The sequence below is a fragment of the Arctopsyche grandis genome, chromosome 6, assembly GCF_051622035.1.
Source record: "Arctopsyche grandis isolate Sample6627 chromosome 6, ASM5162203v2, whole genome shotgun sequence".
In the NCBI taxonomy this organism is placed as follows: domain Eukaryota; kingdom Metazoa; phylum Arthropoda; class Insecta; order Trichoptera; family Hydropsychidae; genus Arctopsyche; species Arctopsyche grandis.
Genome location: NC_135360.1, coordinates 18,097,732 through 18,124,908, shown reverse-complemented (window position 1 = coordinate 18,124,908; position 27,177 = coordinate 18,097,732). Strand labels below are relative to the sequence as shown.

At 32.7% G+C, this 27,177-nt stretch overlaps 3 protein-coding genes across 3 annotated transcripts; 2 read left to right on the top strand and 1 right to left on the bottom strand.

Moving 5' to 3' along the window:
* The first annotated feature begins 734 nt into the window (after positions 1-734).
* Positions 735-8,120, top strand: LOC143913152 (uncharacterized). The gene is made up of 8 exons (XM_077432783.1): positions 735-1,702; positions 3,635-3,795; positions 3,866-3,991; positions 4,076-5,133; positions 5,998-6,148; positions 6,273-6,396; positions 6,501-6,687; positions 7,744-8,120. Exons 1-8 carry the CDS (start codon positions 886-888, stop codon positions 7,991-7,993), a joined length of 2,874 nt encoding a protein of 957 aa, XP_077288909.1. The 5' UTR covers positions 735-885; the 3' UTR covers positions 7,994-8,120.
* Positions 8,052-12,728, bottom strand: LOC143913153 (mitochondrial disaggregase-like). Its single transcript, XM_077432784.1, has 11 exons — positions 12,425-12,728; positions 11,236-11,287; positions 10,964-11,163; positions 10,656-10,885; positions 10,462-10,567; positions 10,199-10,377; positions 9,895-10,056; positions 9,160-9,322; positions 8,870-9,066; positions 8,668-8,800; positions 8,052-8,548 (listed from the first exon to the last, which is right to left on the bottom strand). The coding sequence occupies exons 1-11, from the start codon at positions 12,666-12,668 to the stop codon at positions 8,424-8,426; spliced, it is 1,791 nt and encodes a 596-aa protein (XP_077288910.1). The 5' UTR covers positions 12,669-12,728; the 3' UTR covers positions 8,052-8,423.
* Positions 12,729-13,082: 354 nt separating this feature from the next.
* Positions 13,083-21,849, top strand: LOC143913908 (protein Loquacious-like). The gene is made up of 5 exons (XM_077433962.1): positions 13,083-13,159; positions 13,704-14,016; positions 14,368-14,589; positions 19,049-19,181; positions 19,319-21,849. Exons 2-5 carry the CDS (start codon positions 13,711-13,713, stop codon positions 19,600-19,602), a joined length of 945 nt encoding a protein of 314 aa, XP_077290088.1. The 5' UTR covers positions 13,083-13,159; positions 13,704-13,710; the 3' UTR covers positions 19,603-21,849.
* The last annotated feature ends 5,328 nt before the right edge of the window (positions 21,850-27,177 follow it).

Below are 27,177 nucleotides of genomic sequence, written 5' to 3'. Positions count from 1 at the left end.
GCGACACTCTACCATATCCAGAGACCGCTGAACGACAAACTTTTGCCAACAATTAATCATACTTGTGTATACGTGTTACTACCAAATAAATACCATATTGAACATAGCTGTATTTAATATCGAACACAGACGAACCTGTCTATAATACATGGCGGACTGGTGGTGAAGAAGACCTTCACAACAAGACTAGATCCCCATAGATACTACCTTCACTTTTAAAAATTGACCAATAATGATCAAATGCAACAAGTACTCTCGACAGAAAAAATTGGAACAAAATATGACCCTTGAACTTGCCCCACCAGATTATATATTTTTGCGTAGGGGTGGGTTCAGGATCTAAATGAAAAGCCAGAGTCGCTTCATAGCATTTATTCAACGATTCAGGAGGTCCACTCGAGATCACCGCTCACTCTAGAATACTTGATCTATTGCGTGCACCTCCTTATAAAGGACAAGTTGCCCAGCATAGCATCTGCGATCCGATGGCGTGTCTATTGTGTAGGAACGTAGCTCTACTCACACTCATCCCGTTCTATGATAACTTACTTACTGAGTCCCGTTAGCCTAATCCGGGGTTTATATTGTTCACCCACGAATGCAATTAGACGGTGGATACTCTCTCCCATGTTCCCACGTTACAATATGCTAGCCCATATGTACATACTACTTTTTGTATTCATTTGTACGCATCAATCTAGGTTGTGCTGATCACAGTCATGTAACCGAAAATTAGTATCAAATGTGCTTCGACCAAATGCTGTAAACTGTCAAAAGTTGTACAAGTGACATGTGCCGTTCGACCAGTTTAGGTTATGTTTATAATAAATGATTTTATATGGATAATGTGTAATTAATTAAATCGGTGCTTCTACTGAATTAAACATGACGCACATATTAGGCAAATCAACAAAAACAATTCGAATTTTACAAATGTTTAACACGTTAAAACGGTTTAATTATTATCCAAGAACGTTTACTTCTGTGAATTGTGGCAATAATAAGAACTTACATTACGTTCATAGAAATAAAATAAATTATACAGTCAGTCGCTGTAGATCAATTTCTGATGATACGACGAATAACGCCGAGTTTTTCATGACAGAGTGTGAAAATAAAGAATCTGATTTAGTGTACGATATACCTATAGCCAAAGACATAAAACAGTTACTGTACCCAAATTCAAATGATTCGTTGATTGTTGAAATTAAAGCATGCGTTACTGTTCAAGATGTTTTTGATGTGATCAATAAAAAGTGTGACTTGTTTGACGTAACTCATGCATGTCAGATCATTTTGGGCTTGTGGAACATTCAAAGAACATATTGTGAAAAATACATAGATAATTTAAATAAAAGTGATTTTGAATCTAGTCCAGAGGATATGTTATTTGAATTTACCGATAAAATAGGATCTCAAGAAGAATTTAAGAAAGTTTTAAATTTGATAGATTCACATCATTCTATATTGACTGTAAAGGAAACATGTACATGTATTTTTTATTTACGTAAATTAAATTTGTCTCACAAAGATGAACTGATTATAAAATTGATCGCACATGCTGAAAATAAATTACAATTTGCTGAAGAGGAATGGGATTTACAAACAATGATGCAATATACAGCATCATTAAAATGCAGAGACAGTCTACGACTTGTATATCTTATAAGACCAACGATTCCATTGATTTTAAAATTTCTAAGTGAGTATATATGTACACACATGTTATACAAAAAAGAACATTAGTAATTGTTTTCAAATTTAAATATATATAGTACACTTTTTCATAAAACAAAACGTATGCATTGTACCGTGAACTTTATTTATGATAGCATTTCATTTATAATTTCATTCTGCTCAAATCAGATAAAATTGAGCACAATGAAATCAGACATTTTTTTCTTCAATTTTATTTTCCATACACGCTAAAAAGTTTCATTCGTGTACTTATAATATATTTTAGTATACTATTTTCATATTGGGTCATAGCAACATTACAGGTATTCCCAATTCGTCACTTTGCCCAATCCAAAATTGTGAAATCAAATCATGCGAATATACAATTAATCCACTAATAATATGGTAAATCGTTTACATAATAAGGGAAAAGAAAAAAGTGAAAACGTACAAAATAGACATTTAAAAGCACTTTTCTTTTTGAGTCCAGACTCCCCCATATTAAAACCGCCATCTGTGTACATCGCACACAAGTTCCGTAGTTACGGTCCTGTGTACATTTTATGCTTATAAACAAAAACTTGTTTAAATGGCAAAAGAAAAATAAACAATTTAGCTTATTTATTTACTTAAGAAGTAGCTCAATAGCTAATTTTTATAACAAACGATAATGCACACATACCTATTTATATATATATTACAATTAACATTTACATTTTAAATTGGTACATGTCTATTAGTGCGGCTTGCGTTCCACGCTCAAAAACAATTATTACGCTTCGTTACAACATTGTTGCTAACAGATGGCGTAGAAACAAAATGTATTCCAATCTTATAGAGGAAACGAAGATATATCTTGAAGCGGTCTCCGTCACGGGCCCGAATGTGAAACGCCCGAAAACGCAAATATCGGAAGGCAAAGATCGAAAATTGAAAGATCGTAAGTCGAAAGATCAAAAAAAAAGGATGCATGGTAAACGGTACATACTCACTTAATTTGCGCGAGCAGGATACAACAGGAACAAGAGAAACAGGCTTTTCCTCCCGTATTAATGTGCGCGCGCAGAATACGGGAGGAAAAGCCAGTTCCTCTTGTTCCTGAGTATGTACCGTTTACCATGCACCCTTTTTTTATATCTTTCAACTTAAGATCTATCGATTTTCGATATTTGCGTTTTCGGGCGTTTCACATTCGGGCCCGTGAGGTAGACCCATCTTGAAGAGGTCGCGTCCATCCAGGTTCCTTCTCCAGATAAACTTGGTCAGAGATATAAGGTCCCGGTTCGTTCCTCATCTCCATTTATTTCCCCAATGTGTATATTTTTATTTTTTTTATAAATTAGATAGAAAATGTTAACCAAATATTTTATAAGAGGAATAGATAAAAATAGTTATAGCACTAAAAGTAGTAATAAATTAGAAGCGCAAAATTTGAAATTGCAAAAAAATAGAAAAAGTATGTATATTATATTATATAGAGATATTTTTAATTACGATAAGCTACCAGATGAAATAAGAAATTGAAATAATATCGATACATTCACAGTAGCCTTAAAAAACCTTTATAATTTGATTCAAATATTTAATCTTTTAGTTATATGTACATACGTCAATTTTATTATTGGTTTGGATTATAATTAGTTTTGAAAAGAAATTAGCTTGTAAGCTATCTTAAATTAAATAGATTTGACAGAACCCTACATTTGTTCTATCTGTTGGATTTTTCGAGGTTTATGGATGCCATTATTATTATATTAGTAAAAACGTACGACATTAACAATAGACAAAAAGTAATGTCGCAGCGTCGCGTAATAATTGGTTTTTGAGTGTGGAGCTCAAGCGGTCCTACTAATCAAGTACTAAATTTTAATATACATATATATATATATATATATATATATATATATATATATATATATATATATATATATTAATCAATTTATAAACTTTACACTAGGTAATTGCGAATCGAAAGAAGATTTCAAGAATGTCACGGTTTGTATGCTAAATATTCATATATTAATGACACAAGCATCTTTAGACGCACACAAAGAAAAACTTCATCATTTACTAAATTCGGGGGTAATTAACGGTGACAATTATGATGTACTTATACAGGTAAAATAGTATAGTTTTAACACACATTAATACATAACTACCGTATTAATTTATATATGTTTTTGCACAGGTAATACATTTTTATAATCTTTTACACTGGTCAAATAGCAACATTACTGAAATTTCTATGTTGTGTCGAATGATTAAACCTTCAATTGAAAAGCTAGATGCGAATTTTATAATTATGTTACAAAAGGTAATTAAATGTTTATGCTACATATGTATGTGTATTCTATTTCAAATATTTGATATTATTACATGTTAATATTTATTCTTTAAGGTATTTGAAATTCATCTGACTCCAGCGACAATTTTAGAAGATCTTAGAAAAAGGGTAACATCTTTAATCGAAGAAATGAAAGATGATGATACACTTAAAACTTATCTGAAATTACCAGATTTACTCTTCTGTCAAATGTCGTATTCAACAATACAAAATAAACAAATATTAGAGGATATTACCACGCGTGTATTGAAATCGGGATTCTCTTCGACATATTTTTCGATGTATAAAACATTGAGACTCTTGAAAACGTCAAATTTAAAACTTTATGACTTATTTTGGGACAATATTTTGAATTTCGTAAAAGCTGATGAATATGATGATCAAATTCTTCAATTATGTTTTAAATACATGTATTTTAATAACAATTTAGCGGGAACGTACAGAAATTCCAATTTTGAACGTAAATTAATAAGTCATTTATTGCATTTAAAAGATGATTTAGTTGGATATATACCATGGAAATTTTCCCGCTTGGCAGCCTTCATCATCGCTTATGGAAACCAATTTGTCAACATAGAGGACTTTGATGCGATTATTAATAAAACTATATATCATTCGCAATTCTTAAGTCCTCAAGATATATTTTTGATATCTAAAGCAACGCTTATTTGTTCAGGTTCAAAATATATTAAAGCTAGAATCTCACGCTCTCTCACACATTCTTTGGCTAAAGTTTGTCATTCGCTAGACGAAAACTCGATCAAAATGTTATCTAAAAAGGATATTTCCTTGAACGATATTAATTTTTTGCTCAAAGGCTATACGTGTCGACATTATAATGGTCCCACTGATCACTTTTATAAACTTATGGTCAAATATGATGATATCAAAGAAGCCTTAATACCTAGAACTGTCAGAGATGCAGCCTATAATTTCCTAGCGACTCAAACCATTGTACCTAAATTCCTCAACCGAATGGCAAATTTCATAGCATTAAACAAGGATGACGCTTTGGGAGAAATATCACAAAAAGTTTTAAGTGTTTGCTATTCTTCTGGATTTATTCCTGAAAATAAAGATTTCTTCAAATATGCAGTAAAAAATATTGAAAGGTAATTGAGTGTATAATATAGCAGTATTTGTTTTTAGCAACTATTAATTGTATATACATTGACGGTCTCCGTGACGAGCCAGAATGTTAAATTACAGAAAACGCAAATATCGGAAGGCAAAGATCAAAAATCGAAAGATCTTAAGTTGAAAGATAAAAAAAGGATGCATGGTAAACGGTCGCGAGCAGGATACAACAGGAACAATAGGAACAGGCTTTTCCTCCCTTATTAATTTTCGATCTTTGCCTTCCGATATTTGTGTTTTCTGTAATTTAACATACTGGCTCGTCACGTAGACCCATACATTGAATATGATATGAAACACCATATTTTCGCTTAATTTCTTGATGCAAATAAACTTTGGTTTCAATAATACTAGCGATTGAAAATTTAACACGGTCAATTATTTTATTTTTAGGTGGTTTTTTAAAAAAACTAAAAATCACTTGATATACAATTTTTTTTATTAAAAACACGTGAACAATTGTAATATAAACTAGTAACGAACAAAAAAAGGTTTATTAATGAAATAAAATTTAAATAAATACTTTTAGTCTTATGTGAAATAAAATATGAATTTTTTCCCGAAACCTACTAACACCGCCGAAGGCGAAAAACTGCTAATTGACCGATTTTGCATCCCCCTTCGACCCATTTATTTTTCTTTTCAACTTGAGTCACTACCTGAACCCTAACTAGCATATTCATTCTTAAATTTCACAAATTTTTGTTCATATTTGCATTCAATAGCCTGTTTTACTATTTAACCTTAGTGGTCCATCCATTTTGTCACAACTTTTTTCATGTACATACATATATACATTACTAAAAATAGTTTTTGTAAATAAATGTATTTATTTTTAGGGATCAGGATATGATGTCTGGATTAGCATTATTAGATGCATGCATTTCAATGTGCTACTTTGAGATCCTAAGTGAAAGTCTTGTGAAAAAAGTATTTTCTTTAGAGTTTATGGAAAGAATTGATTCTGAAATAAATACTTGTTATGCAAAGGTAATAAATACTTGTTATGCAAAACAATTTTAAATTTTCACACCAACTTTAAATTATTTTGATCGTAAATTGCTGTTAATTATTTTATTAAATTATTATTTTATGAAGTTTTTGTTATTTTCAGGATAACTATCCGATGAAATTACGAAAACAATTGATGATATTAAATCGATCGATATGTTTGGATAATCCGCAGTACGAAATACCTTGGTTTCATAAGAAGTACATTGAAGAAATGATGTCTCTGTGTAATACATAATATAAATTTTCATTTGAAATAACCTACATAATTCCAAAACTTTCATATATGTACATACATATGTATAATATTATTACTTCAATATTTTTTTAGCATATGTAAAAAGGACTTTTTTTCATGAAGATGTACTAGATGTCTTGACAAACATTATTGAGAAAAAAGGAGCTATTAAATTTCCATTTTTTTCCGCATATGGTTACAATATTGATTTTTTGATATACCTGGATAAAAATGGAACACCCATTTTACATAATGCAGATAAATCAAAAATAGAAAAACGGTAAATATCTTTCTTTGTAGTTTTTATTTTCTTTTAAAAGATTAAATAATTGCGTTTTAATGATACTATTTAATACTCAAAGTAAATGTGATAATTAATTACATTATTTGTTCTATCATTAATGAAACTAGTCCCCGTGATGTCCTGGAGGCATAGATGAGTAAAGCAATTCCTATGGGCGGAAAATTATGGCAGGATAAAATATATTTTTAAGAGCTTTGTTTTAATAAAGTTAGCAATAAATATATTTCTCGGAAAGTATCTTGATTAATGGCTTTAGAGTCAAATTGTCCTGCTATTAAATTATTGACTAATAGATATCTGGAATGGATCATGTTATCGACATATGACCACACATTTTTGAGGGTTGATGTGCAAGTTGCAAAAACCATTCAAAGGATAATTTTCGACACGTGTTTAAACAATACGGATATTAATATTTCAGTTTCTCGAAAAATTAATCACGATCACACAACCCGACTAAGATAGAAGCTAACAAATCCTAAATTTATGTTTAGTTCTAATCCAACATCTTCGATGTTCGGGATTTTTAGGGTTGTTGGGGTTTTCTTCAATAGGACCGTATATCGCGACACTAAATTACTTGTTTTTTATTCAAATATAAATACTGAACATGTTAAATTGTTATGCTTTTAAATTTTAATACAATCTGACAAAAACAGTATAATTAATTAATATGTTGAAATTCGTAATTTTCAAGTATATAAATTTTTACCCACAGAAATGGGTTCAAGAAAGGAATTATCGAGAGGAGCTAACCAAAAATAGAGAAAAAAAGATATTTGCGTTTCTAAATAAAATTATGATTTAAAAATGTTATTCAAAATATCTATCTATAATATTATTTCTCTATAGAGTGGGATTTTTAGCCCTGCCTAAAGGCGGCCACGTGGCCTCAGGATGTCACGGCCAGTCCCCTTTTTAGTTTTTGAAAAATTTACAGTATTTAAACTTCTTCAACCATACAAACTATAGTTGTTAAGTTAGAATAAATCAATGAATACATTATGTTCACTACTTTAAATTTTGTTGTAGGATTGCTGTATTACTCTTACACAAAAGTGCTTTTCAAAATATCTGCGAAAAACAAACACTTAATGATGGAAGTGATTCAGTGTCAATACGATACGTTAAGAGAGGATATACTCAAATGCGTATTCGTCATTTAGAATTATTGGGATATACTGTTGTAGAAATACCAAACTCCTTCTGGAATTCAATGCATATGGCAGAACCCAAAGCGAAAATGAATTATCTGAAGAATAAAATATGGAATGAACAATAAATTTTAGTTTTACATATATCCATATTAATTTTTAAATAAATAAATTGAAACAATATTAAAAATATAAATAAGTATTATTATTTATTGGATGATAAATTTTTCAATATTTTACATTTGCAGACTAAAATTTTTGTAGTCAATGCTGTTTGATTATATAAAATTTGAATCGTAAGTAATAAATTATAAGATTCAAGTCCGTTTATTTTACATAGTAAATCAAGAAGTACAAAACCCGTTCATAATGCTTTATTGAGTAACGCTAGCAATAATATGATTATCTACATATGTAAATAGAATAAATTAATTTTTTATGACAAAGATCGTAGGTTTTTATAATATTTCTTTAATTACATATATTGTCAACGTTTACTATTTTTAACCAATTCTTTTTTTTAAATATTAAATGCGGAAATATAACAATTGACAAGCTTTAAACGACAATGTTATAATTTGATTCTCCCTTTTTCTTGATCGATATATTTATAACTCCATTTTCAGTAGTAGTGACCATTATATTGCATTCTTTTTCAAGTAAACCTTTTTCAGCAGCTAAAGCTGTAAAATATATTGTTATAGATAAGGTATAAATTTCATATTATATGTATGTGACTCCTAAAAATATACTGGATTCAATGAGAACTGAAATGGCATTTTATTATATTGAAAAAACAAACCTATTTTGTTAACAACTCTTCTCTCTACTTCGTACTTTATAGACCGTGCTCCATAATGAATATCATAACCATCCGCCAAGCAACCTAGGACACCACTCTCCCATTTCAATTCAACTGAATGACGGGACTTAGCCTACAATAAATAAACAAATTAGTGTGTTGCATATTTCACTATAATACAAAATGTAATAAAATTCACAACTTTCTTAGCCCAAGAATTAAGTTCCATCGTCACCAAAGTGAGCAGTTCTTGTCTTGAAAACGGTAAGAAGTAAACAATTTCATTTATGCGCCCAAGAAACTCATCACGAGCAAAATGTTTTTTTAGAATGGGACGAACTATGTTGTCTTTAAATTGGCGAGAAACAGTTATTTCCTCTTTGTCCTCTACTTCAACATCTATATATATATATATATATATATAAGTAAAAATAATTACATCTTAAATTACTGTAATGATATATACATATATTTACTATGTATAATATGTACCGATAGTAGAATTGCCATCTATTTTACTTTTGCTGATATTTTCTGCTTCTTCTCTCAATTTAAGTCCGTATCTTGCAATTTCACCACTTGCTAAATTACTGGTCATGACAAAAATTGCATTTTTACATTCTATTAACTTTCCTTTGCCATCTGTAAGTCTTCCCTTGCAACAAAAATTTTTTTTTGTAAATATAAAAATTATCGACTATTATACCTCTTTTAAACGCTTTCACCTTGAAACAGTTATAAAAGTGAAAGTGTAATAGTTTCACTATGAGAATTTTTTACAAGCCATACCAAAACGAAATTTAGAAAAACAAACATGATGAAAATGTACATGATATATTTGCTTTGATAAATTTTTGCATGCGTTCGAAATATGTATACATAACAATGGCGCACCCATGAGTTAATCTTGTTGGAGGGCGGCAGGTTGGATGGATAAAAACATTTTTTCCATGTTTAGCATAATTAATTCAATGACTAAAAACCAGTTTTAAAAATAAATCTAGCCTTCTCTTCTTATTACCAAGCTCTTGAATTACTGCAGTCGTAGTTTTTTTTAAATGCCCCTGGATGCACCATTACATTGTATCACATGTATGTATATAGTTTCATCGTTATTCTAACAAGTGTGTAGCTCTAGCTAAAGGTGTATGAAAAGAAGTGCAAGATTGACTTCTAATTTTGACTACCATTATTAAATAAATGTACAATACATTCTGTACTACATACTTCATCGAAAAGTTGCAATAAAACTGTTAATACATCAGGATGAGCTTTGTCAACCTCATCAAATAATACAACAGCATCCTTCTGTTTTGCAAGATGTTTTGTTAATTGACCACCTTCGTCATGACCAATATATCCTGGTGGTGCTCCAATCAATTTTGCAACCTTCAATAAGATATATTAATAAATGTATTCATGTATATACATTTCAATAACAATTTTAATTCATTTTTAAAGCTGCTATATCATAATATGCTTATTACATAATTTAAAATGCTTGACTTGTTCGAATAATATTATTTTTAACCTCATGTTTTGTTTGATATTCTGACATATCGAGTCTGATGAAGCCTTGGGGATTATCTTTATGTATATAATTGGCCACTTGCTTGGCTAGTTCAGTCTTTCCTATACCAGAACTACCCAAGAACAAAAAAACGAGAGGATGTTCATCATCCGCCCATCCATTCTCTTTTCTTCTAACAGCTAATTAAAAAGAAAAACAAATATGAATATGTACATACATATGTATTATTAGATAAAAATACATAAAATAATATGTATTCATACCTGCCGCTACAGTGTTTATAGCTCCTTGTTGACCAACTATAAATTGCCGTAGTCGTTGTTCTAAAGGAAATCGCTTTCTTTCTTCAAGTTGCAACAAAGCTTCTTTCTGTAAAAAATATAAACTACATTCCTTATGGTATCTACTTATATTAAGATTTCGTATGATGTTGCAATAAATTAGTTGTTTATTATACCTGTTTAGCATATTCTATCAACGTTCTTTTGGTCAAACTTCCTTCTCTAGCGTAATCAAATGGTTTTCGACCAGCATGATCGCGTAACGACGGATCTGCTCCGGCTTCTACCAATATTTTTGTAACATCTTCCACATCAGCTAAAGCAGCATAATGCAAAGCAGAAAATCCAGCATAATTAGCTCTACCATTCATTACAGTACAAAAATCATTCTCCCTCGTTCTCAAAACTGAAAAATAAATATACATCATATGGGTATTATACAACATAATTATAAAAATATAATCAAAATAAAGTGAACACTGACCTGAGATTGGATTTAAACCCAACATGTCAGCAGTTTTCTTAGGATTGTGGTATTCATCTTGTAAATCAGGTTGAGCTCCCATTTTCAATAATTCTCGGACAACGTCCGCATGTCCATTTGCAGAAGCTACCATCAAAAGAGTCCAACCTAAAGTATGACGTGTATCTGGAGATATTTTATTTTTTTCTTTGCCGCAATATCTATTAAGTTCAAAATAAATTAATATTATAATACTCATTATAACAGTGACATATTGGATAAGTTAAACCAACCTGACAATCTGCTGAACATCTCCTATCTGAGCAGCTGAAAAAATCCAGTCTTCTAAAATAAAAATAAAACATTATTTAAACAACAGAATACAATCAAACATATTACAAATAAATCTAAATAGAAAGTTTGCAACATATTACAATATTCAATTAAATCGTATAAACAACATGCTACTGTAGGAATACATTGTAACGTCACGAAATCTGACGTTTCAACTGCAAAACAAATGACGTCAAAACGCCTCAGAAAAATAGGTAATAAGAACCAATTCAAGTGTAATGAGAATATATTGTAACTGCACGAAATCACACGTTTTAACTGCAAAACAAAATACAAATACACCTTGACGCTTTTTTGTTGAATTCTATTGCGTTATTTCTCTTTGAGCATCTTTAAAAGTTTGGATGTCTCGATAGAGCAACTATCTCGAGTGCATTTTTCCTCTCACCCAGCGGAACAATGTGTAATAAGAATCAATTCAAGCAGAACAGAAACCCGAAACGCGTGGAAACACAGAACGTGAAAGGATCCGGAACGCGAACGACATTCCTTGCACACCCCGACTACCATATATAAACCCACACAGTGGACTCAACGAGCAGTTCATCCAGCCACTCCACCAGAAGCAGAACAGCTACTTCCTTCTCCTCGAGTACACTGTACAAAATAAACTCTAGTATAAACTGAACATGAATAAAGAACCTCTTCAAAACACAACCGTGTTTCGATAGGCCAGGATACGGTCAACACATACTACCTGCCTATACTACTATAATTATAATTTCAATAAATCCCTAACACAAATGATATTCAAATATATAAAAATGAATGTATGTGTGTGTGTGTCTCGCATAGACTCCTAAGCCACTGAAGCGATTACGATGGAACTTTCCGGATTTGTTGTATGCATGTCTGGGAAGATTACTGTGAAAAAAAAACGGGAATGAGTGTCATTGCAACGCAATAATTTCAATGAGTTCGCTGCCTGCGTTTTTCCGACAAGTGGGAATGGGAATGAGAACGGGAACGGGAACGGGAACGGAACGAGAACGGTAACGGGAATTGCATGCGTTATTATGGCATGTAGGGTTCAGCTAGTATTCAAATTTATGAACGTACAATTATGTTCATAAAATAATAAAACCGAACATATAGAAAATATATTTACTAAATACAGCAAAAACTCACCATCCGTTGAATGTTCAGAAGCTGTTAAATACAGTCCAACACTTCCTAACGTGGCATAGCCTAATCTCGATACATAATTATTTTTTCCATAAAAATGATAACGATGAAGATTATACAACAATATAAAAGGTTTGTAACGTGAGCGAAAGTAATTTGAAGATATTCTATTTGCAGAAGCCGCTGCTTTTATATTCTGAAACGATTTTCTCCAAAAAGTCGACAAAAACAATTTTAGTCCACTCATATTTTACGTGACCACCGCTACCGGCGTAACAACTGTCACTCCCTCATTTGACAGTAAAGTGTTGCTCTTAAGCATTAAATTTATAACCATTATCATTTATATGACAAGTATCTTTATTTGCAGTTACGTTTATTTTAGATGATATGCATACTGTGTATTTTATCTATTTTAAATTAAACTGTATGGTTCATTGTGTATTTAGATTTTTTTTCTAAATTTTTAAGCAAAATAATTTTTCAATGCTTACACTGTTTCGTAAATCATTTAACTTCGTTATTTGGCCCCCTAAATTCAACTGCCGACAAAATCTGTATATTCAGAGCTTACAAAGCGCTGAAAGCGACAATAAATTTCTCAATTATAGAGGCTGTAATAAGAGTTGTTTAGGTCACAGTATCATATTCGGGCAATTTACTTCTGTTATCAGTGTCGGCCAGTAACTTTGCTGGGGTGACGTGGTGCTTGGTATTCAGAAACAAATCCACCGATTCGTAAGTAATTACCGCTAATTTCGCCCATTATTTTGACGAATCAATTGTCATTCTAAAATCGAAGTGATATATAACCCATTTCATACATTTTATGGTTAATCATTTCTCAATTTTCTTATCTTAACCTTCACTGTCTGTATACATGAATCATTCAACGCTTGTGGTATTGCCCAGTATTTGGTGTTGTATTTCACCGCACTCGAGCCATGTATTGAGAAATAGAAAAAAGTTGTAAATTTAAAAGTTTTAGATTTAAAATACATATGTATATATGTATGTATGTACATACATTCGTAATACAATATAGTGTTTTAATGTTACAACTCGATATTTGTAACATAAACCGCTTTAACATGGCCAATCTAATAGTAAACATTTTATTAAACGTATTTGAAAAGTTTTATTTTATTGAATATTCATTGGTTCGATGATAATTTAACTTCAATTGTAGGTGGAGTGAAATTCTTAAAGCGGTGTGAAATTCTTCACACATGTAGGATGTAAAAATAAAATTGAATCTATCATCATTTTATTTTTATTGTAGATTGAAAATGAATACAAAAACGCCCATCATGATACTCCAAGAACTCATGATGAAGAAAGGATGTACACCTTCATACGAATTCTTGGATGGTACGACAGCATGTGGTCATTTCCGCTGCAGTGTCAGAGCTGATAGCTACAGCGAAATTGGAACTGGGCGCACAAAGAAAGACGCCAAACAAAATGCAGCTATTTTAATTCTAGAAAAATTAACAGAATTGGGCATGTACTTTCCACCACCGAACGTCAACACAAATATTAAAGGAAAAACTCAGGAAAATGAAGTTTCTTCAAGTAATGTTGCAAATTTATTGGTAAGCTATTGGACTTTAATAAATACATACATATATTATGCAAAAATAAATGTTGTATATTTGTCCGCTTTAAATGTTGTATATTTGTCCGGACGACTAAATAAGTTTGCTATCTGATAGCATTCTAACTTAAATCGTAGACAGATTACAGAAGGAATACGCCCAGATAACGCCGGCATATGTACATATGTCTTAGGATTTCTGAACCACAAATGATGCTAATGAATATGACTTCCCAACTCTTTTATGATTTTTTATTATAGATTAGATCTTTGTATTATACATATGTATATATAATAGATAAAAAATTTATTATCGCGTTACTATTTAATAATTTATATTTATTTGCAGGACCTCTGCGTAGAGTATTACTTACCCACGCCTGTTTTTGAATTGCTCAGTGAAACTGGTCCTCCTCACTCAAAAATGTTCACAATGGAATGTAAAACTGGGTCAGTAGTAAGACAAGCATCTGGAACAACGAAAAAAATAGCGAAACAAAAGGTTGCAGGGTTAATTCTTGACTATTTTCAAGAAAACGTACCACAAAGAATCGCCGATATTGAACAAATAGTTAGTAGATTATCGTTTATCTCTTACGACGACTGATTGTTGTGTGTATATATATATATATATATATATATATATATATATATATATATATATATATATATATATATATATATATATATATATAATAGTATAATAATTAATTAATAGCTTGAGATCCAGCTACTTAAAACAGCTGGACAGGGAAAGTAGGATTAAAAATTGACGTAGATAAGACCAAACAAATGTTCAATAGTTATTGCATGCCTGATAGTATTTCATTGGGTCTACCTCACGGCACCGAAAGTCAAAAGACCAAAAAAGCAAATATCGGAAGACAAAGATCGAAAATCGAAAGATCAAAAAAAAAGGGTACATGGTAAACGGTACTATGTATATGTAATATATATCAGTGGCATGCGTTGAAATTATCTCTTTTTTTTGTCATACAGCCGTGTTTAATGTGTGCGCACAGGATACGGAAGGAAAGGCCTGTTCCTGTTGTATCCTGCTCGCGCAAATTAAGGGAGGATGTACAACGGGGGGAGAGAGAGTTTTACCGCACGCCACTGATATATATACTAACCAGTGGCGTGCGCTGAAATTCTCTCTCTTTTTGTCGTACAGCCTTACTTATTGTGCACGAGCAGGATACAAGAGGAACAGGCTGTTCCTCTTGTATCCCCTTCGTGCACATTAAGTAAGGCTGTACGACAAAAAGAGAGAGAATTTCAACGCACGCCACTGATACTAGCCGTTTTTCATATGTATGCATGGTAAACGAACATTTTCGATTTTTTGACTGTCAGTGCGGTGACGGTCACCCCATTTCATTAGATGATAAACCAGTAGAAGTAGTAAATAATTATTTATATTTTGGTCAAATAATTGACATATCCAGTAGTAAAGAAGAAGAAATAAAGAGACATATGAAATTAGGATGGAGTGAATTTGGACGAATGAATGCCGTTTTTAAATCAAAAATGCCACTCTTCCTGAAGAAAAAAGGTCCAATGCACTCAAAGAAGTATGGAACGCTGTATGCTTGGCATAACGAGGAATGACAGGAAGCGGTAAGAAGTATGACAAGAGTAGTGTATATATTGGATAGAATGAAGAGATTAAAATGGCAATGGACCGGCCACGTGGCTAGAAGAATGGACGACAGGTGGACAAAAGAAGTACTAGAATGATACCCGAGAGAATGCAAAAAATTAAAAGGAAGATGGGTAGATGAAATTAGGAAAATGTGTGGGGTGAGATGGATGAGAGTTGTGGGAAAAAAAAACGAGTGGAAGCGTGTTGGAGAGGCCTTCATCCAGCAGTGGATGGTGAATGGTTTTAGGTAATAATATATATATATATATATATATATATATATATATATATATATATATATATATATATATATATATATATATATATATATATATGACGTCATATATTATAATAATATATGTATATGTAATTCATTTAATTGATGTGATCCCTAATAGATATGTATGTATATATTTGATACGTTATATGTTGATTGTAATAATAATTGTTGAACTGCCCAAAAAAAAGACTGACTAAATTAAAGTATAAAAATAAAATTTTTATTTTATTTTATATATGTATGTAGTTAGTAATTTTTTTGAACTCACAGAGTTTTAAAAAAATTGAAGTCGGGGCTCACTTATTAACATGTCAAGTTTCATAGTCACTCTTTATTTTCATCTTTTATACCTAAATTATATTTATGTGATGATAAACTCATCCATAGGTTAAGTGCTCGAGTGAGATGAGTAAACTCTAACATTTAGGGTGTTCACTATTTTTTTTAGAAATTTACTTTTTGTTAGAATATAGCTGATAAATAAAAATCTGGATTGTATCAGATTTTATAAAATCGAACAAAAAAAATATGAAATACCTGGTTAATTTTTTTTTGCTTATTTATTATGCTCACAACATGTATGTGTATACATACGTAGCAATAGTCAGGAACGTAACCCACGGTGTAAATGGGTTCAACTGTCATTAAATTTAGTTTTTAAGCTTTAAAATCTTAAGTTGACCTCTATGTTCTTCTTATATTGAGAACGGCAAACAATAATCGATGTTATTCTTTAATTTTCCATATAATTTGCAAATACAATGCACCAGTAATATAAATACAATCACAAATTTATGTATAGTTACAAATTGATAATATTTAGTTGAGGTAGATCTCTCACAGACAAACTCATTCAGTATTTTTTTCGATCAATATTTATTAGATAGTCAGTGCCTAATAGACATATGATTTCCAAATATTATTTATGATTTGTTTCTAGTAGAACTAGTGTACTTGTAGGCAAGTCATAATATAGAATATCATATCAATATTTCGAATTGTACAAATGTGAAATATTCTAATGTAGAATATCAAAATGTAGAAAATTCAGCGTTCACTTGAATCAGGAATTAAGATTCAATCAATCAATAGATCAATCAGTGATATCTATCAATCATCATTCTAAATCCATACAGGTATACAGGGTATTTGGTAGCTCGATGCAAAGCCTGAAAGGGTTGATAGCTCATCTCATTTAGAACATTTTGAGCCACCTACCTCGGTCCAAAGTCTTACGGTTTTTTTTTAATTTCATTTTTACAGATTTTTAGCAAAAACACCAAAATCTCACAGTTAATTGCTAATACTGCCCAAGTTAAAAGTGTTATGTTAGTCAGTTATTATTTTTTTGTTTGTCTAATGTTTATTCAATCAAATAAAAACAAATGCAACCATCTGTGTCAACAGTAAAAAATAATAGAGGCACCATAAGTTTTCAAAAATTTGTCAAGTAGAAAAAATCAGATTTTTTTTTAATTTAAAAAAATAACAAAAATTATTTTAAGAGGTAAAACCTTTTTAAAAACATGGCTGTTTATTGCCCTTTCTATTAAGATATAACGCATGCAGATGTCTTGCCGATTATCAGAATTAAGGCGTAAAACCTAATCGAGGAAGCGCACCGAACAGAGGCCATCATTCACAAGCGACTTTAATATTATCGTCTAATGTCAAATAAAACAAAAATTTTGATAAAATTATCTGTTCTTTATGTTAAAATACCAATTTCTAATGCATACTAGAGTCCTTTATTAGAGTTTTGGTAATTTTGGGCCTCTGTTCAGCGCGCTTCCTCGATTAGGTTTTACATCTTAATCCTGATAATTGGCAAGACATCTGCATGAGTTATATCTTAATAAAAAAGGGCAATAAACAGCCATGTTTTTAAAAAGGTTTTACCTTTTAAAATAATTTTTGTTAATTTTTAAATAAAAAAAATCTGATTTTTCCTACTTGACAAATTTTTGAAAACTTATGGTGCCTCTTATTTTTTCTTGTTGACAAATATGGTTGTATTTGTTTTTATTTGATTGAATAAACATTAGACAAACAAAAAAATAATAACTGACTAACATACCACTTTTAACTTGGGCAGTATTAGCAATTAACTGTGAGATTTTGGTGTTTATGCTAAAAATCTGTAAAAATGAAATAAATAAAAACCGTAAGACTTTGGACTGAGGTATATGTGGCTCAAAATGTTCTAAATAATATGAGCTAACCACCTTTTCAGGCTTTGCATCGAGCTACTAAACACTCTGTATATGATATTCTTAATTCCAATTTTCGGCATTTGCACAATTCGAAACATTGATATTCTATATATTATACATAAAGTATTATTTTAATATGCACCCAGATTTAGTTTATATGTATGCTTGTTATTTTTTTTTTTTTTTAATTATAATTTGTATATTATTATTTTATGTACAATTTTTATTACATCCCAATTATTTTTGTAAGTGTTATTTTGTGTCAAACTAAATTTTGGCAATAAAATATAAATTTATTACATACTATGTATTATTGTTGGCTTTCTACTGGATCTGACTGGAGCATGTATAATATCAAAATATGTGGACATTTTAAATATTGATGATGTATGGTGATCTTACTGGAATAGATAAGTATCTATCAATCATCTTCTTATATGTAGATAGAATTTGTATCCAGTTTTTCACCATTTTCTAAATAATATGAAGATGCTCGTTAATATTATATACACACATGTTGTTTTAGGGGGGGGGGGGTGTCATCAACCGTCTCCTACCCATCGAGTGCGCTGCTGCCTCTAAAGACAATCGTATTTCAGTGAAAACTGGAATACACATCTTCTCAACATTCTTCTTCAAGATTGCAACATGCTTTGTTCAGATTCCACTTTAGGTCTTTTTTTTAACGAAAATGAGTATAATCATCTTTCGAAATTTGTTACACTAAATGGTTTCACTAATATGCAAGCTTTTCCTAATACTTTTGAATGGGTTTCTTTTGGGCGAATTTAAGCAGGCATGTAATTTCTAAAGTTATTGCATATATATGTGGCTACATACTCCCTATGTTCAACACATTTTGCTTTAAAGGTTTTTAATATTTATCTTTCAGAACACAAATGCGCTTGTTCAATTAAAAGAAATAGCAAAATTAAGATATAGTGATTTCAACAAAGACACGCCATGGAGACCTAATCTTGGACAGGTCATAGCGAATTATCACTTTGGTTTTATCAATTCAATAGGTAATTTCAATACATATACTTTTTCATATATCTAATCATATAAGTTTGTGCATTATCCAAATTCTTCGGTATTGTGATGGATGCATTAAAATTATGATTGATGTATATCTTGTATATTTTAAAACTTTGTTTTTCAGAAAAATCAAAACTAGAAGAATTCATATCGCTTTTACAAAACTGTGATGAATCTACTGCATCTCCAATAATTATTACAGAAGAATTATTTCAAAAAATTCCGCTAGAATTCGAATGGTCTGAACTATTGGCAATCGATGAAAAACATGCGATATGTGCGTTTAGTGCCACTCATGCCAATCCACCTATTTTTATTGCATCTTCTGGTGAAAACGCTTTTGATGCTAAAAAGAAATGTTCTATCAGTGTATTGGAGTATGTCAATGTAATGGTTAGTCTTTTATAGTCGTAAAAATGATTGACCTACTTAGTTCGTAAAAATCAACCTTCTAATGCAGTGGCCTCGACCTTTTTGAGGCCTTGTAGCACCAAACTGTTAACATCTCAAATTGGCGTATTTGAAAAATTATATGGGCAAGTTTTAAATGTATAGGAAATAAATATGTGTTCATTGGAATTGTGTTAGTGACCAATAATTACATTATATGTAAAGAAAATTTATAAAGCCTTTTTAATGAAATAAATACGCTCTTTTCATTATTACGAATCGTCATAATAAGTGCGGCTCCACACCCAAGACATTTGAAGCATTTACAGAATGCATGCTGCATGCGTCTTTGGTATGGAGCCACACTAATACATTTTTATGATTAAAAAAAAACTACATTAAATACATACATATGTATTTGTGGAACACCAATAACACTGAGCAACAAAAAATCACGTTTTTGAGTTACCAGAGTGGAGACCAATTCACAAACGCTTCTGTTATACGCATACGGAAACTGAACGAAAGTCTTTCTTACGCAAAAACCGCTCGAGTTAGTACGAAAACCAATCCCTATAAACGTGGTGAAATAAAAAACGTGGGCAAATAAACGTAAAATAGCACGGAGAAAAAATCCGTAAAAAAATATATATTTTTGACTTAAAATTCGCTAGACAATTAATTATAAGTTTTATAAAACAATAAAAAATCACAATCAATAGAAAAAACATCTGACTATTGATTCCAATACTCACTTTGAGCACAACAATACTAGATTTTGAGTTAAAGACCGCAAAAGCCAAAAAAAGTGTAAAAACCGCGCATTTTTTTAAACGCTCATATCTCGTAAACGATCACCAACCAACAAAAATCATTATCATATTCGAATTCTGTGGGTCAAACTTGGTAAAGATTGGTTAGTCTCCGCTCTGGTATTTTTTTTTTTTTGTTGCTCAGTGTAATTAATTATGTTAATACCATCCCCCCACATGAATATAAAGCTTGCATTTGTCATTTTTAGGAAAACTTAAATACCGATTTTTTTTAAAGAGAACAATTAAATCAAAATATTTAGAAATGCGCTGCAAACAAATTTTAAACTATGAATATCTTTCGTTGATAATATTTATGTCCACTTATGATTTAGTTTAGAGACTACATACGTACAGTACAGCACAGACATAAATATATTGTTAGTCTCCCATATTACTAACTTTATTTGCTGCATCATAAACATAAAATTGGGTCTATTCGTAAAATTTATGTAATTTATACGATTATATTATTTTTAGTAGTGCATAAAATTTTTAATAGTACAGTAATCCCTCATTATTTACATGGGCTAGGTTACTCGAAAGTGGCTTGGATAATGAGACTAGGCACCGTACATAATATGGAGTTAGACTCCATTTCTACATACATATGTAATTTGAAGCCATTGACGAGGTGAAAATATTATCTGTGAGTAATTTTTCTCTTTCAATATCTCAATTTAATTCTAAAATTGCTGTGAATCTTAAATGTTTATTTAAAACTTAAATCCCTTTTCCATGAAATGATCCAAATCAAGAACCTGAATTAGCTGTATAGAAGTATTAAAATATTTTTATTGAGAATATCATTTATCCAGCTTTGTGTGGATGTCACGATTCTTATTTAATGAAACTTTAAAAGTTATTTTCACGTAATAGGCCCTATATATAATCGGCGATCACCCCTCGATATAATGGCTGTAGACACAAAAGATTGTTTTATGAACGATTAGTAACCATCACAAGGTAAACGCTGTTATTATGTAGGATTTAGCGTTAATTATCGTAAATGTTTCGTTTGTTTTTGTAAAGGGTAAAAAAAAGGGTATCTAATATACAATTTCGAAAGAGACTTTGTCAGTTTATAATATATGTTTGTAAGTATTTTTGTTTGGGAACATCGAAAACAAAACAAAGTTTCTATGACGACGATTCGATATATATTTTTTTTCGATTCAAATAAATTAAATAAAAATCAAATGAATATTTACTGTTAGATTCGCCATATTTAATCTGTTTTTATTACAATTACTGAGTGAAGCGGGATAAAACAACTAGTGTAAAATATAAATAACCCAATAACTTTCACATTTTGTTAGTTTTAATTATGTTACACAAAACAACTAAATTTATTTAACCTTTTGCACTCGTTTTTTAGCAAGATAATTTAGATTTTTTTAAATGTTTTCAAGTAGGTATATTAAAGTAAAAATAAAAAAAATACATGTATTTTTTATTGTTTTATTTTATTGACGAAAACACATAAATGATAAATAGAATAGCTGTAAAAAATTTTATTTGTATGATATTTTTCATATCAAACCCTCAAATAAAGTCCTGCCTTACAGACGCAGATGTCGCAATATAATCTTGTTTCTCGCCTACCACCTGGAGTTTTTCTATTGGAACAGACTGTATAGTCCATCTCAATTCCTAACCGAAGTTATATAATTATAATTATAAGTTATATAATTCCTAATCGTCGGTCCGGAAGAAAAATAAGTCATAAAAAGAAACCGATTTTTGAGTTATCGATTGCATACACTCGGAAAAAAATCATTATTTTCGCCAGAAAAATGTCATTTGTCTAGTTCAAGGTACGGTTGACACAGGGCAATAGTGTCGTTTTTCACTTTCAGAGAAGTGTTCACCACTTTCAAACTTCAATCGTCTCTACTAAAAAAAGACACTTTTTTGACGAGTTCTTCCGGACTGACGATATGTAACTTGTCAATAATCCGTTCTTCTACGGGAAGAGTAGGTGGGCTCTCGCGGACGAAAATCAACCAACGTCGAAAATCTCCTACAAGTTAATCAACCAACAATTTCACAAATATCAAGTGGGTTTTATGAATTATAAAGGCACTAAACCGCACTATACGGCCGTCGACTGCTGTAGCACGACACAACACGGCAAAGTTGATGCAACTCTGTCGCGTGACGCGTAGTGCGTTGTATCTCATACAATTTCATACATACGATATTTGGCCGCACGCTGCCGTTCGTTTCGCAGACGCATAGTGCGGTCAGACCTTAAAGGAGTTAATCACGCATACCTCCATACCCCAAAAAATAGTTTTCTCCACCACTTGAGGGACTTTCTTATAAAACAATAAGTCGATGCATAATGATCGTTCCGGTATACTTAAATTGACCATACGTCCCGTTTTGAATAGGACCGTCCCGTTTTTAGGTAGCCTATCCCGTTGTCCCCAAGCACAGCTTCGGGACGTCGAAATGTCCCGTTTTTAAAAAGAGTATATTTATTGAATTATATATATATATATATATATATATATATATATATATATATATATATATATATATATATATATATCGTATAATTACTCTATATATATATATAATAATTCTACATAACAAACTATGGAAAAATATAGACTTTTTTCAATTTCATTAGTATCACAGGATATTTTGACGTATCGCCGTGAAGTAACCAAAATCAATTTCAAATCATAGTCTTAAACACGAAAGAGGCAATTAAGTGGTTTAATAACACTGTTCGACAATTAATGACGACTTTTTTTTGGTTCAGAGACGAGATATGACGTTTCTTATAGATCTATGCCCAGTAAACACGAATCTGGTAATAAAAAATGTTGATTGGCTCGAGATTCGGAGATATACATATGTGTTTTTTAAATCGCGCGATTTTTCTATATCTTGGTGTTGTTCGGTTATGATTATTGTACAGTTATATTCAAAATGATTATTGGAATTTATAGTCGGGTATTTTATCTTTCATTTTTAGTACTTTTAAGCTTTCAAATCTCTCTAAGTAGTCGTCCAGTTCAAATCAAAAGTCAAAATTACGTATTTTCACTTGGGATTTTTTCCCACTGTTAATACTATTTTATATTGAGTTTTTTCTATTGAAACATGTTTATTGGGATAGTGTTCTGGCCACACTATTTTTTGTTTTCGTTTAAAAGGGTTCATTGGAAGTGTGCTGAATTTTAAATCGGTAAAATTGAGAGCTAAAAGCTCGTACTAACGTTCCCAAAGAACACCCATAATTTGAATATGTACATACGTATGTGTCTGCTTGAAATAATGACAGCTTCTTGCCAGTCTATCGTTTGGAATACAAAACAAATAAGCCCAATGCCTTTTACACTGTGTGTTGACGGTGGCGGCAAATAAAATTTGAAGTCACAGTATAAAGAATATAATAGCTTATCTGGCCTACGAGTCAACTCTGTGACCAAAACTTGTGCAAAAAGACGTAAGTAGGGTAGTAGTTGTATTGGTAATTGGACTATTCGTCACATTGGGGTGGTCACAAAGACAATTTTTGCCATGAAAATCGCGAATACACAATATTTGGCACTCAAGTTCTCGTTACTATGATAGTTATCGTTAGTATGATGGACTTTTCGGCTGCCAGATGTTCCGTTATAGAGATTTTAGTGACTTTGTGACCAGTAATCACCGAAACAGTTGTGTTTTATTAGATACAAGTACACACGCGCAATTCTATTTTTTTTAAACAAACCGCCTGGGTACTCATCCGTTACATGAATGCCACCGCCTTACACGCACACATACACTGACACAATCAGGCAAATGTGCACAAAAGTTCCTGGCCGTTCCGCTGTAACACTTGCCGATCATAATGCAAAAGATCAAACCTGGCTCGATCAATATGAGCGATCTATGGTAAGCATGTAATAATGTTTCATCTTCGCTTTGTTTTGCGCATCAAATGGCCAACCATCGGCCTCATTTCGTCGATCCCATAACTAGAGGTAGGACCGGAAGCGCGCCGTCTATTGTTCCATTATTGTAACTGCTTTGTAAAAAAGGTTCGGCAAACCTTTAACAATGCATTTACAACATGTGAACAATGGACAGTGCGCTCTGGGTCCGCTCTTTACCCATAACACTTGGAAATACCCAACGGGTAGAGGTCTGTTCATACCTATTCAGCACGACCCGTATCCTGCAGGTGTCCTGCAAGTGCGGATAGTATTATTTGGTACATTATATGGACGTGTAGGCGGGGTAGTGTTGACCGTATCCCAGCCTAACGAAACACTGTTTTGCTTGTTTTAAGTTGTTTTGTAGTGTAGTGGTAGCTGTTCAGATGCTGTGTGTCGACTCTTGTTGCTGTGGGTCGACTGAAGTTGTAGTAGTAGTGGGTAATATTTTATAGATAGTTCCATGGAGTTTACTCCATGCCTATCGATCTAGCGAATTATCTGGGATCCGATTCGCGGTGATGTTGTGGTGCGGGCTGGCGGCTGCTCGCATTGCTGATTTGGATGGCTAGAACACTAAGCATAGGTTAGTGCATTAACTATGGGGACTGAAGTTGTTTGGGGTGGACCTCCTTTTATATTGTTTTTGGGGATCCACGTGACCTGTGTTTGGCGATGGATTCCGAGAAGTACACGTAGTGTTTACGTGTGCAAGTTATGCGAGGAATGTGGTTTGTTGTTTAGGGTGGACGTTTCTCGAATGTTTGGCGTCGTTCCACTCGATTTAGTTTAATGCAGGTGTTCTTCATGTCGTTCTGCTTGGTTTGTTGGGGTGGAATATGCTCGAATGTTTGGCGTCGTTCCACTCGATTTAGTTTAATGGATGCAGGTGTTCTTCGACTTGAGATGACGTCAATGGTTGACCGTGAGAAATGTATTCTCCGTCGCAATAGATTTCGATAGTTTCGATTTGCGGTGACGAGATTCCTACAGACGTATTCATACTCCATTCGCGCATGCGCATTTACGCATTCATGCGCGTCCATATAGATGTACTAAAGAATACTGTCCGTACTTGCAGGATTCGGGTCGTGCTGGATAGATATGAACAGACCTTAGAGCGGACGTGGGGCTCGGCTAAATGGGGCAATAAGTAAAAACGCGGAACGGACAGGAATTTTATAGATTCTTAAGGCGCTCTTCCACCGAATATGTTGACGCACACGTATCGTGTTTGCGCCAAAGTATGCAACTTAGTACCTGGTTTGTAATGGAGTGCGCACACCGCCACTCCCATACGACGCATACGAATACACATACGCCGCGTTGACGGACTTCTGCCGCCGTCATCAGTCACGATACGTGCGCGTCAACGTATTCGGTGGAAGAGCGCCTTCAGGGCGAAAATACACAGCATGGAACGTGGCACGTGGTACGTCGACAAGTTCTCCTGCATTTCCTCAAATATGGGATACACCGTTATCGATCATTGTCAAGTAAGGGAAAATACAAGGATGCAATTTTACCGAAAACACTCTAGGGGGTCATTTTGGGAGGGTGCGTGCTGGGCGTTCCATGAATATGTGCAAGGCACGGCCCATTTTTATCGCATGTTTAGAAGTATCTAAAAAATACCACGTGCATCACAGTGTGTTTTCGCCCTTACTTGGCCGAGTTCATGTGGAAAATGAAACTAAACAATCACGATCCTTTTCAAGCTATACTGGAAGGTATAGCCGTATTTTGGTCGACTCAAATATAAGCTAAATATACATAATGACTGCGCATGCGCCAGATTGTGTCATCATATGTATGCGCGCGCGGCGGTGGCATTCACATAACGAATGAGCACCGAATTTTTTATAGGCAATTGATAATTAAATTATATAAAGTGGCAGAATGGCGGGAGACGACCAAATTGGATATAATAACCGTCCAGATTTTGCAAGCAGTGATGGACTTACTCTTAATCAGAGTCAGCTCAGACGTGCTTTTCAAGATTTCATTCTGGGGCTCGCGCTTTAAAATATTTTCAGAGGAAAATAAAATATGCTAAGAAAAAATAAATAAAACACTAGGCGGGGTACGATGTGTTGACCGTATCCCGGCCTAACGAAACACTGTTGTGTGGTTCAAAGATGGGGTCACCAATGTAGGCGGGGTAGCGATGTGTTGACAGCGCTGTTGGATGATCAGAAGGTTGCGTAGATCACGTCGGATTAGTACCAATGTAGGCGGGTTACATGTGTGTTGACCGTATCCCGGCCTAACGAAACACTGTTGTGCTAGTTTTATAAAGTTTTATTGTTTGCCTATGGTTGTACAAAGGTATGGTATTTGTGGGCAAAAGTATGTCGTTCAGCGGTCTCTGGATATGGTAGAGTGTCGCTGGCTCGGCATTCAGCTATGTTCAGAAGGTCTCTGGATGCGGCAGTGTGTTGCTGGCTCGTTGTTCGGCTATGTTCGGAAGGTCTCTGGATACGGCAGTGTGTTGCTGGCTCGTCCGGCTGGTTGATCTTCCAAGTCCGCGTAGTGTAGTGGTGGCTGGTCAGGAGCTGTATGTTGACTGGTCTGCTGCTGTGTGTCGACGCTTGCTGCTGTGGGTCGACTGGCGTTGTTTGGGTTGTACCTCCTTTTATAGTGTTTCTGGAATCGCCTGATCGATGGTGGTGGTTTGTTGATGCGTAAGAAAGGAATGCACTTTTGTCGAGGCGTAGAATTTTCTGGAACGCTTGGTGGAAGTGGTTATTGATGCGTATGAGCATTTAGTTGTTGATGCGTACAAGAGGAATGCACTTTTGTCGAGGCGTAGTATTTTCTGGAATGCTTGATGGAAGTGGTTA

Bases quoted from the DNA above. Each gene is read 5' to 3' on its own strand.
- LOC143913153 (XM_077432784.1), bottom strand. From the start codon at position 12,668: ATGAGTGGACTAAAATTGTTTTTGTCGACTTTTTGGAGAAAATCGTTT. The intron at 10,568-10,655 runs GTATAATAAACA...TATTTTTTACAG, and splicing joins TGATAGAATATGCTAAACAG to AAAGAAGCTTTGTTGCAACT. The intron at 10,378-10,461 runs GTATGAATACAT...CTTTTTAATTAG, and splicing joins TATAAACACTGTAGCGGCAG to CTGTTAGAAGAAAAGAGAAT.
- LOC143913152 (XM_077432783.1), top strand. From the start codon at position 886: ATGACGCACATATTAGGCAAATCAACAAAAACAATTCGAATTTTACAA. The intron at 3,796-3,865 runs GTAAAATAGTAT...GTTTTTGCACAG, and splicing joins ATTATGATGTACTTATACAG to GTAATACATTTTTATAATCT. The intron at 5,134-5,997 runs GTAATTGAGTGT...ATTTATTTTTAG, and splicing joins GCAGTAAAAAATATTGAAAG to GGATCAGGATATGATGTCTG.
- LOC143913908 (XM_077433962.1), top strand. From the start codon at position 13,711: ATGAATACAAAAACGCCCATCATGATACTCCAAGAACTCATGATGAAG. The intron at 14,590-19,048 runs GTTAGTAGATTA...TTTATCTTTCAG, and splicing joins TCGCCGATATTGAACAAATA to AACACAAATGCGCTTGTTCA. The intron at 19,182-19,318 runs GTAATTTCAATA...TTTGTTTTTCAG, and splicing joins TGGTTTTATCAATTCAATAG to AAAAATCAAAACTAGAAGAA.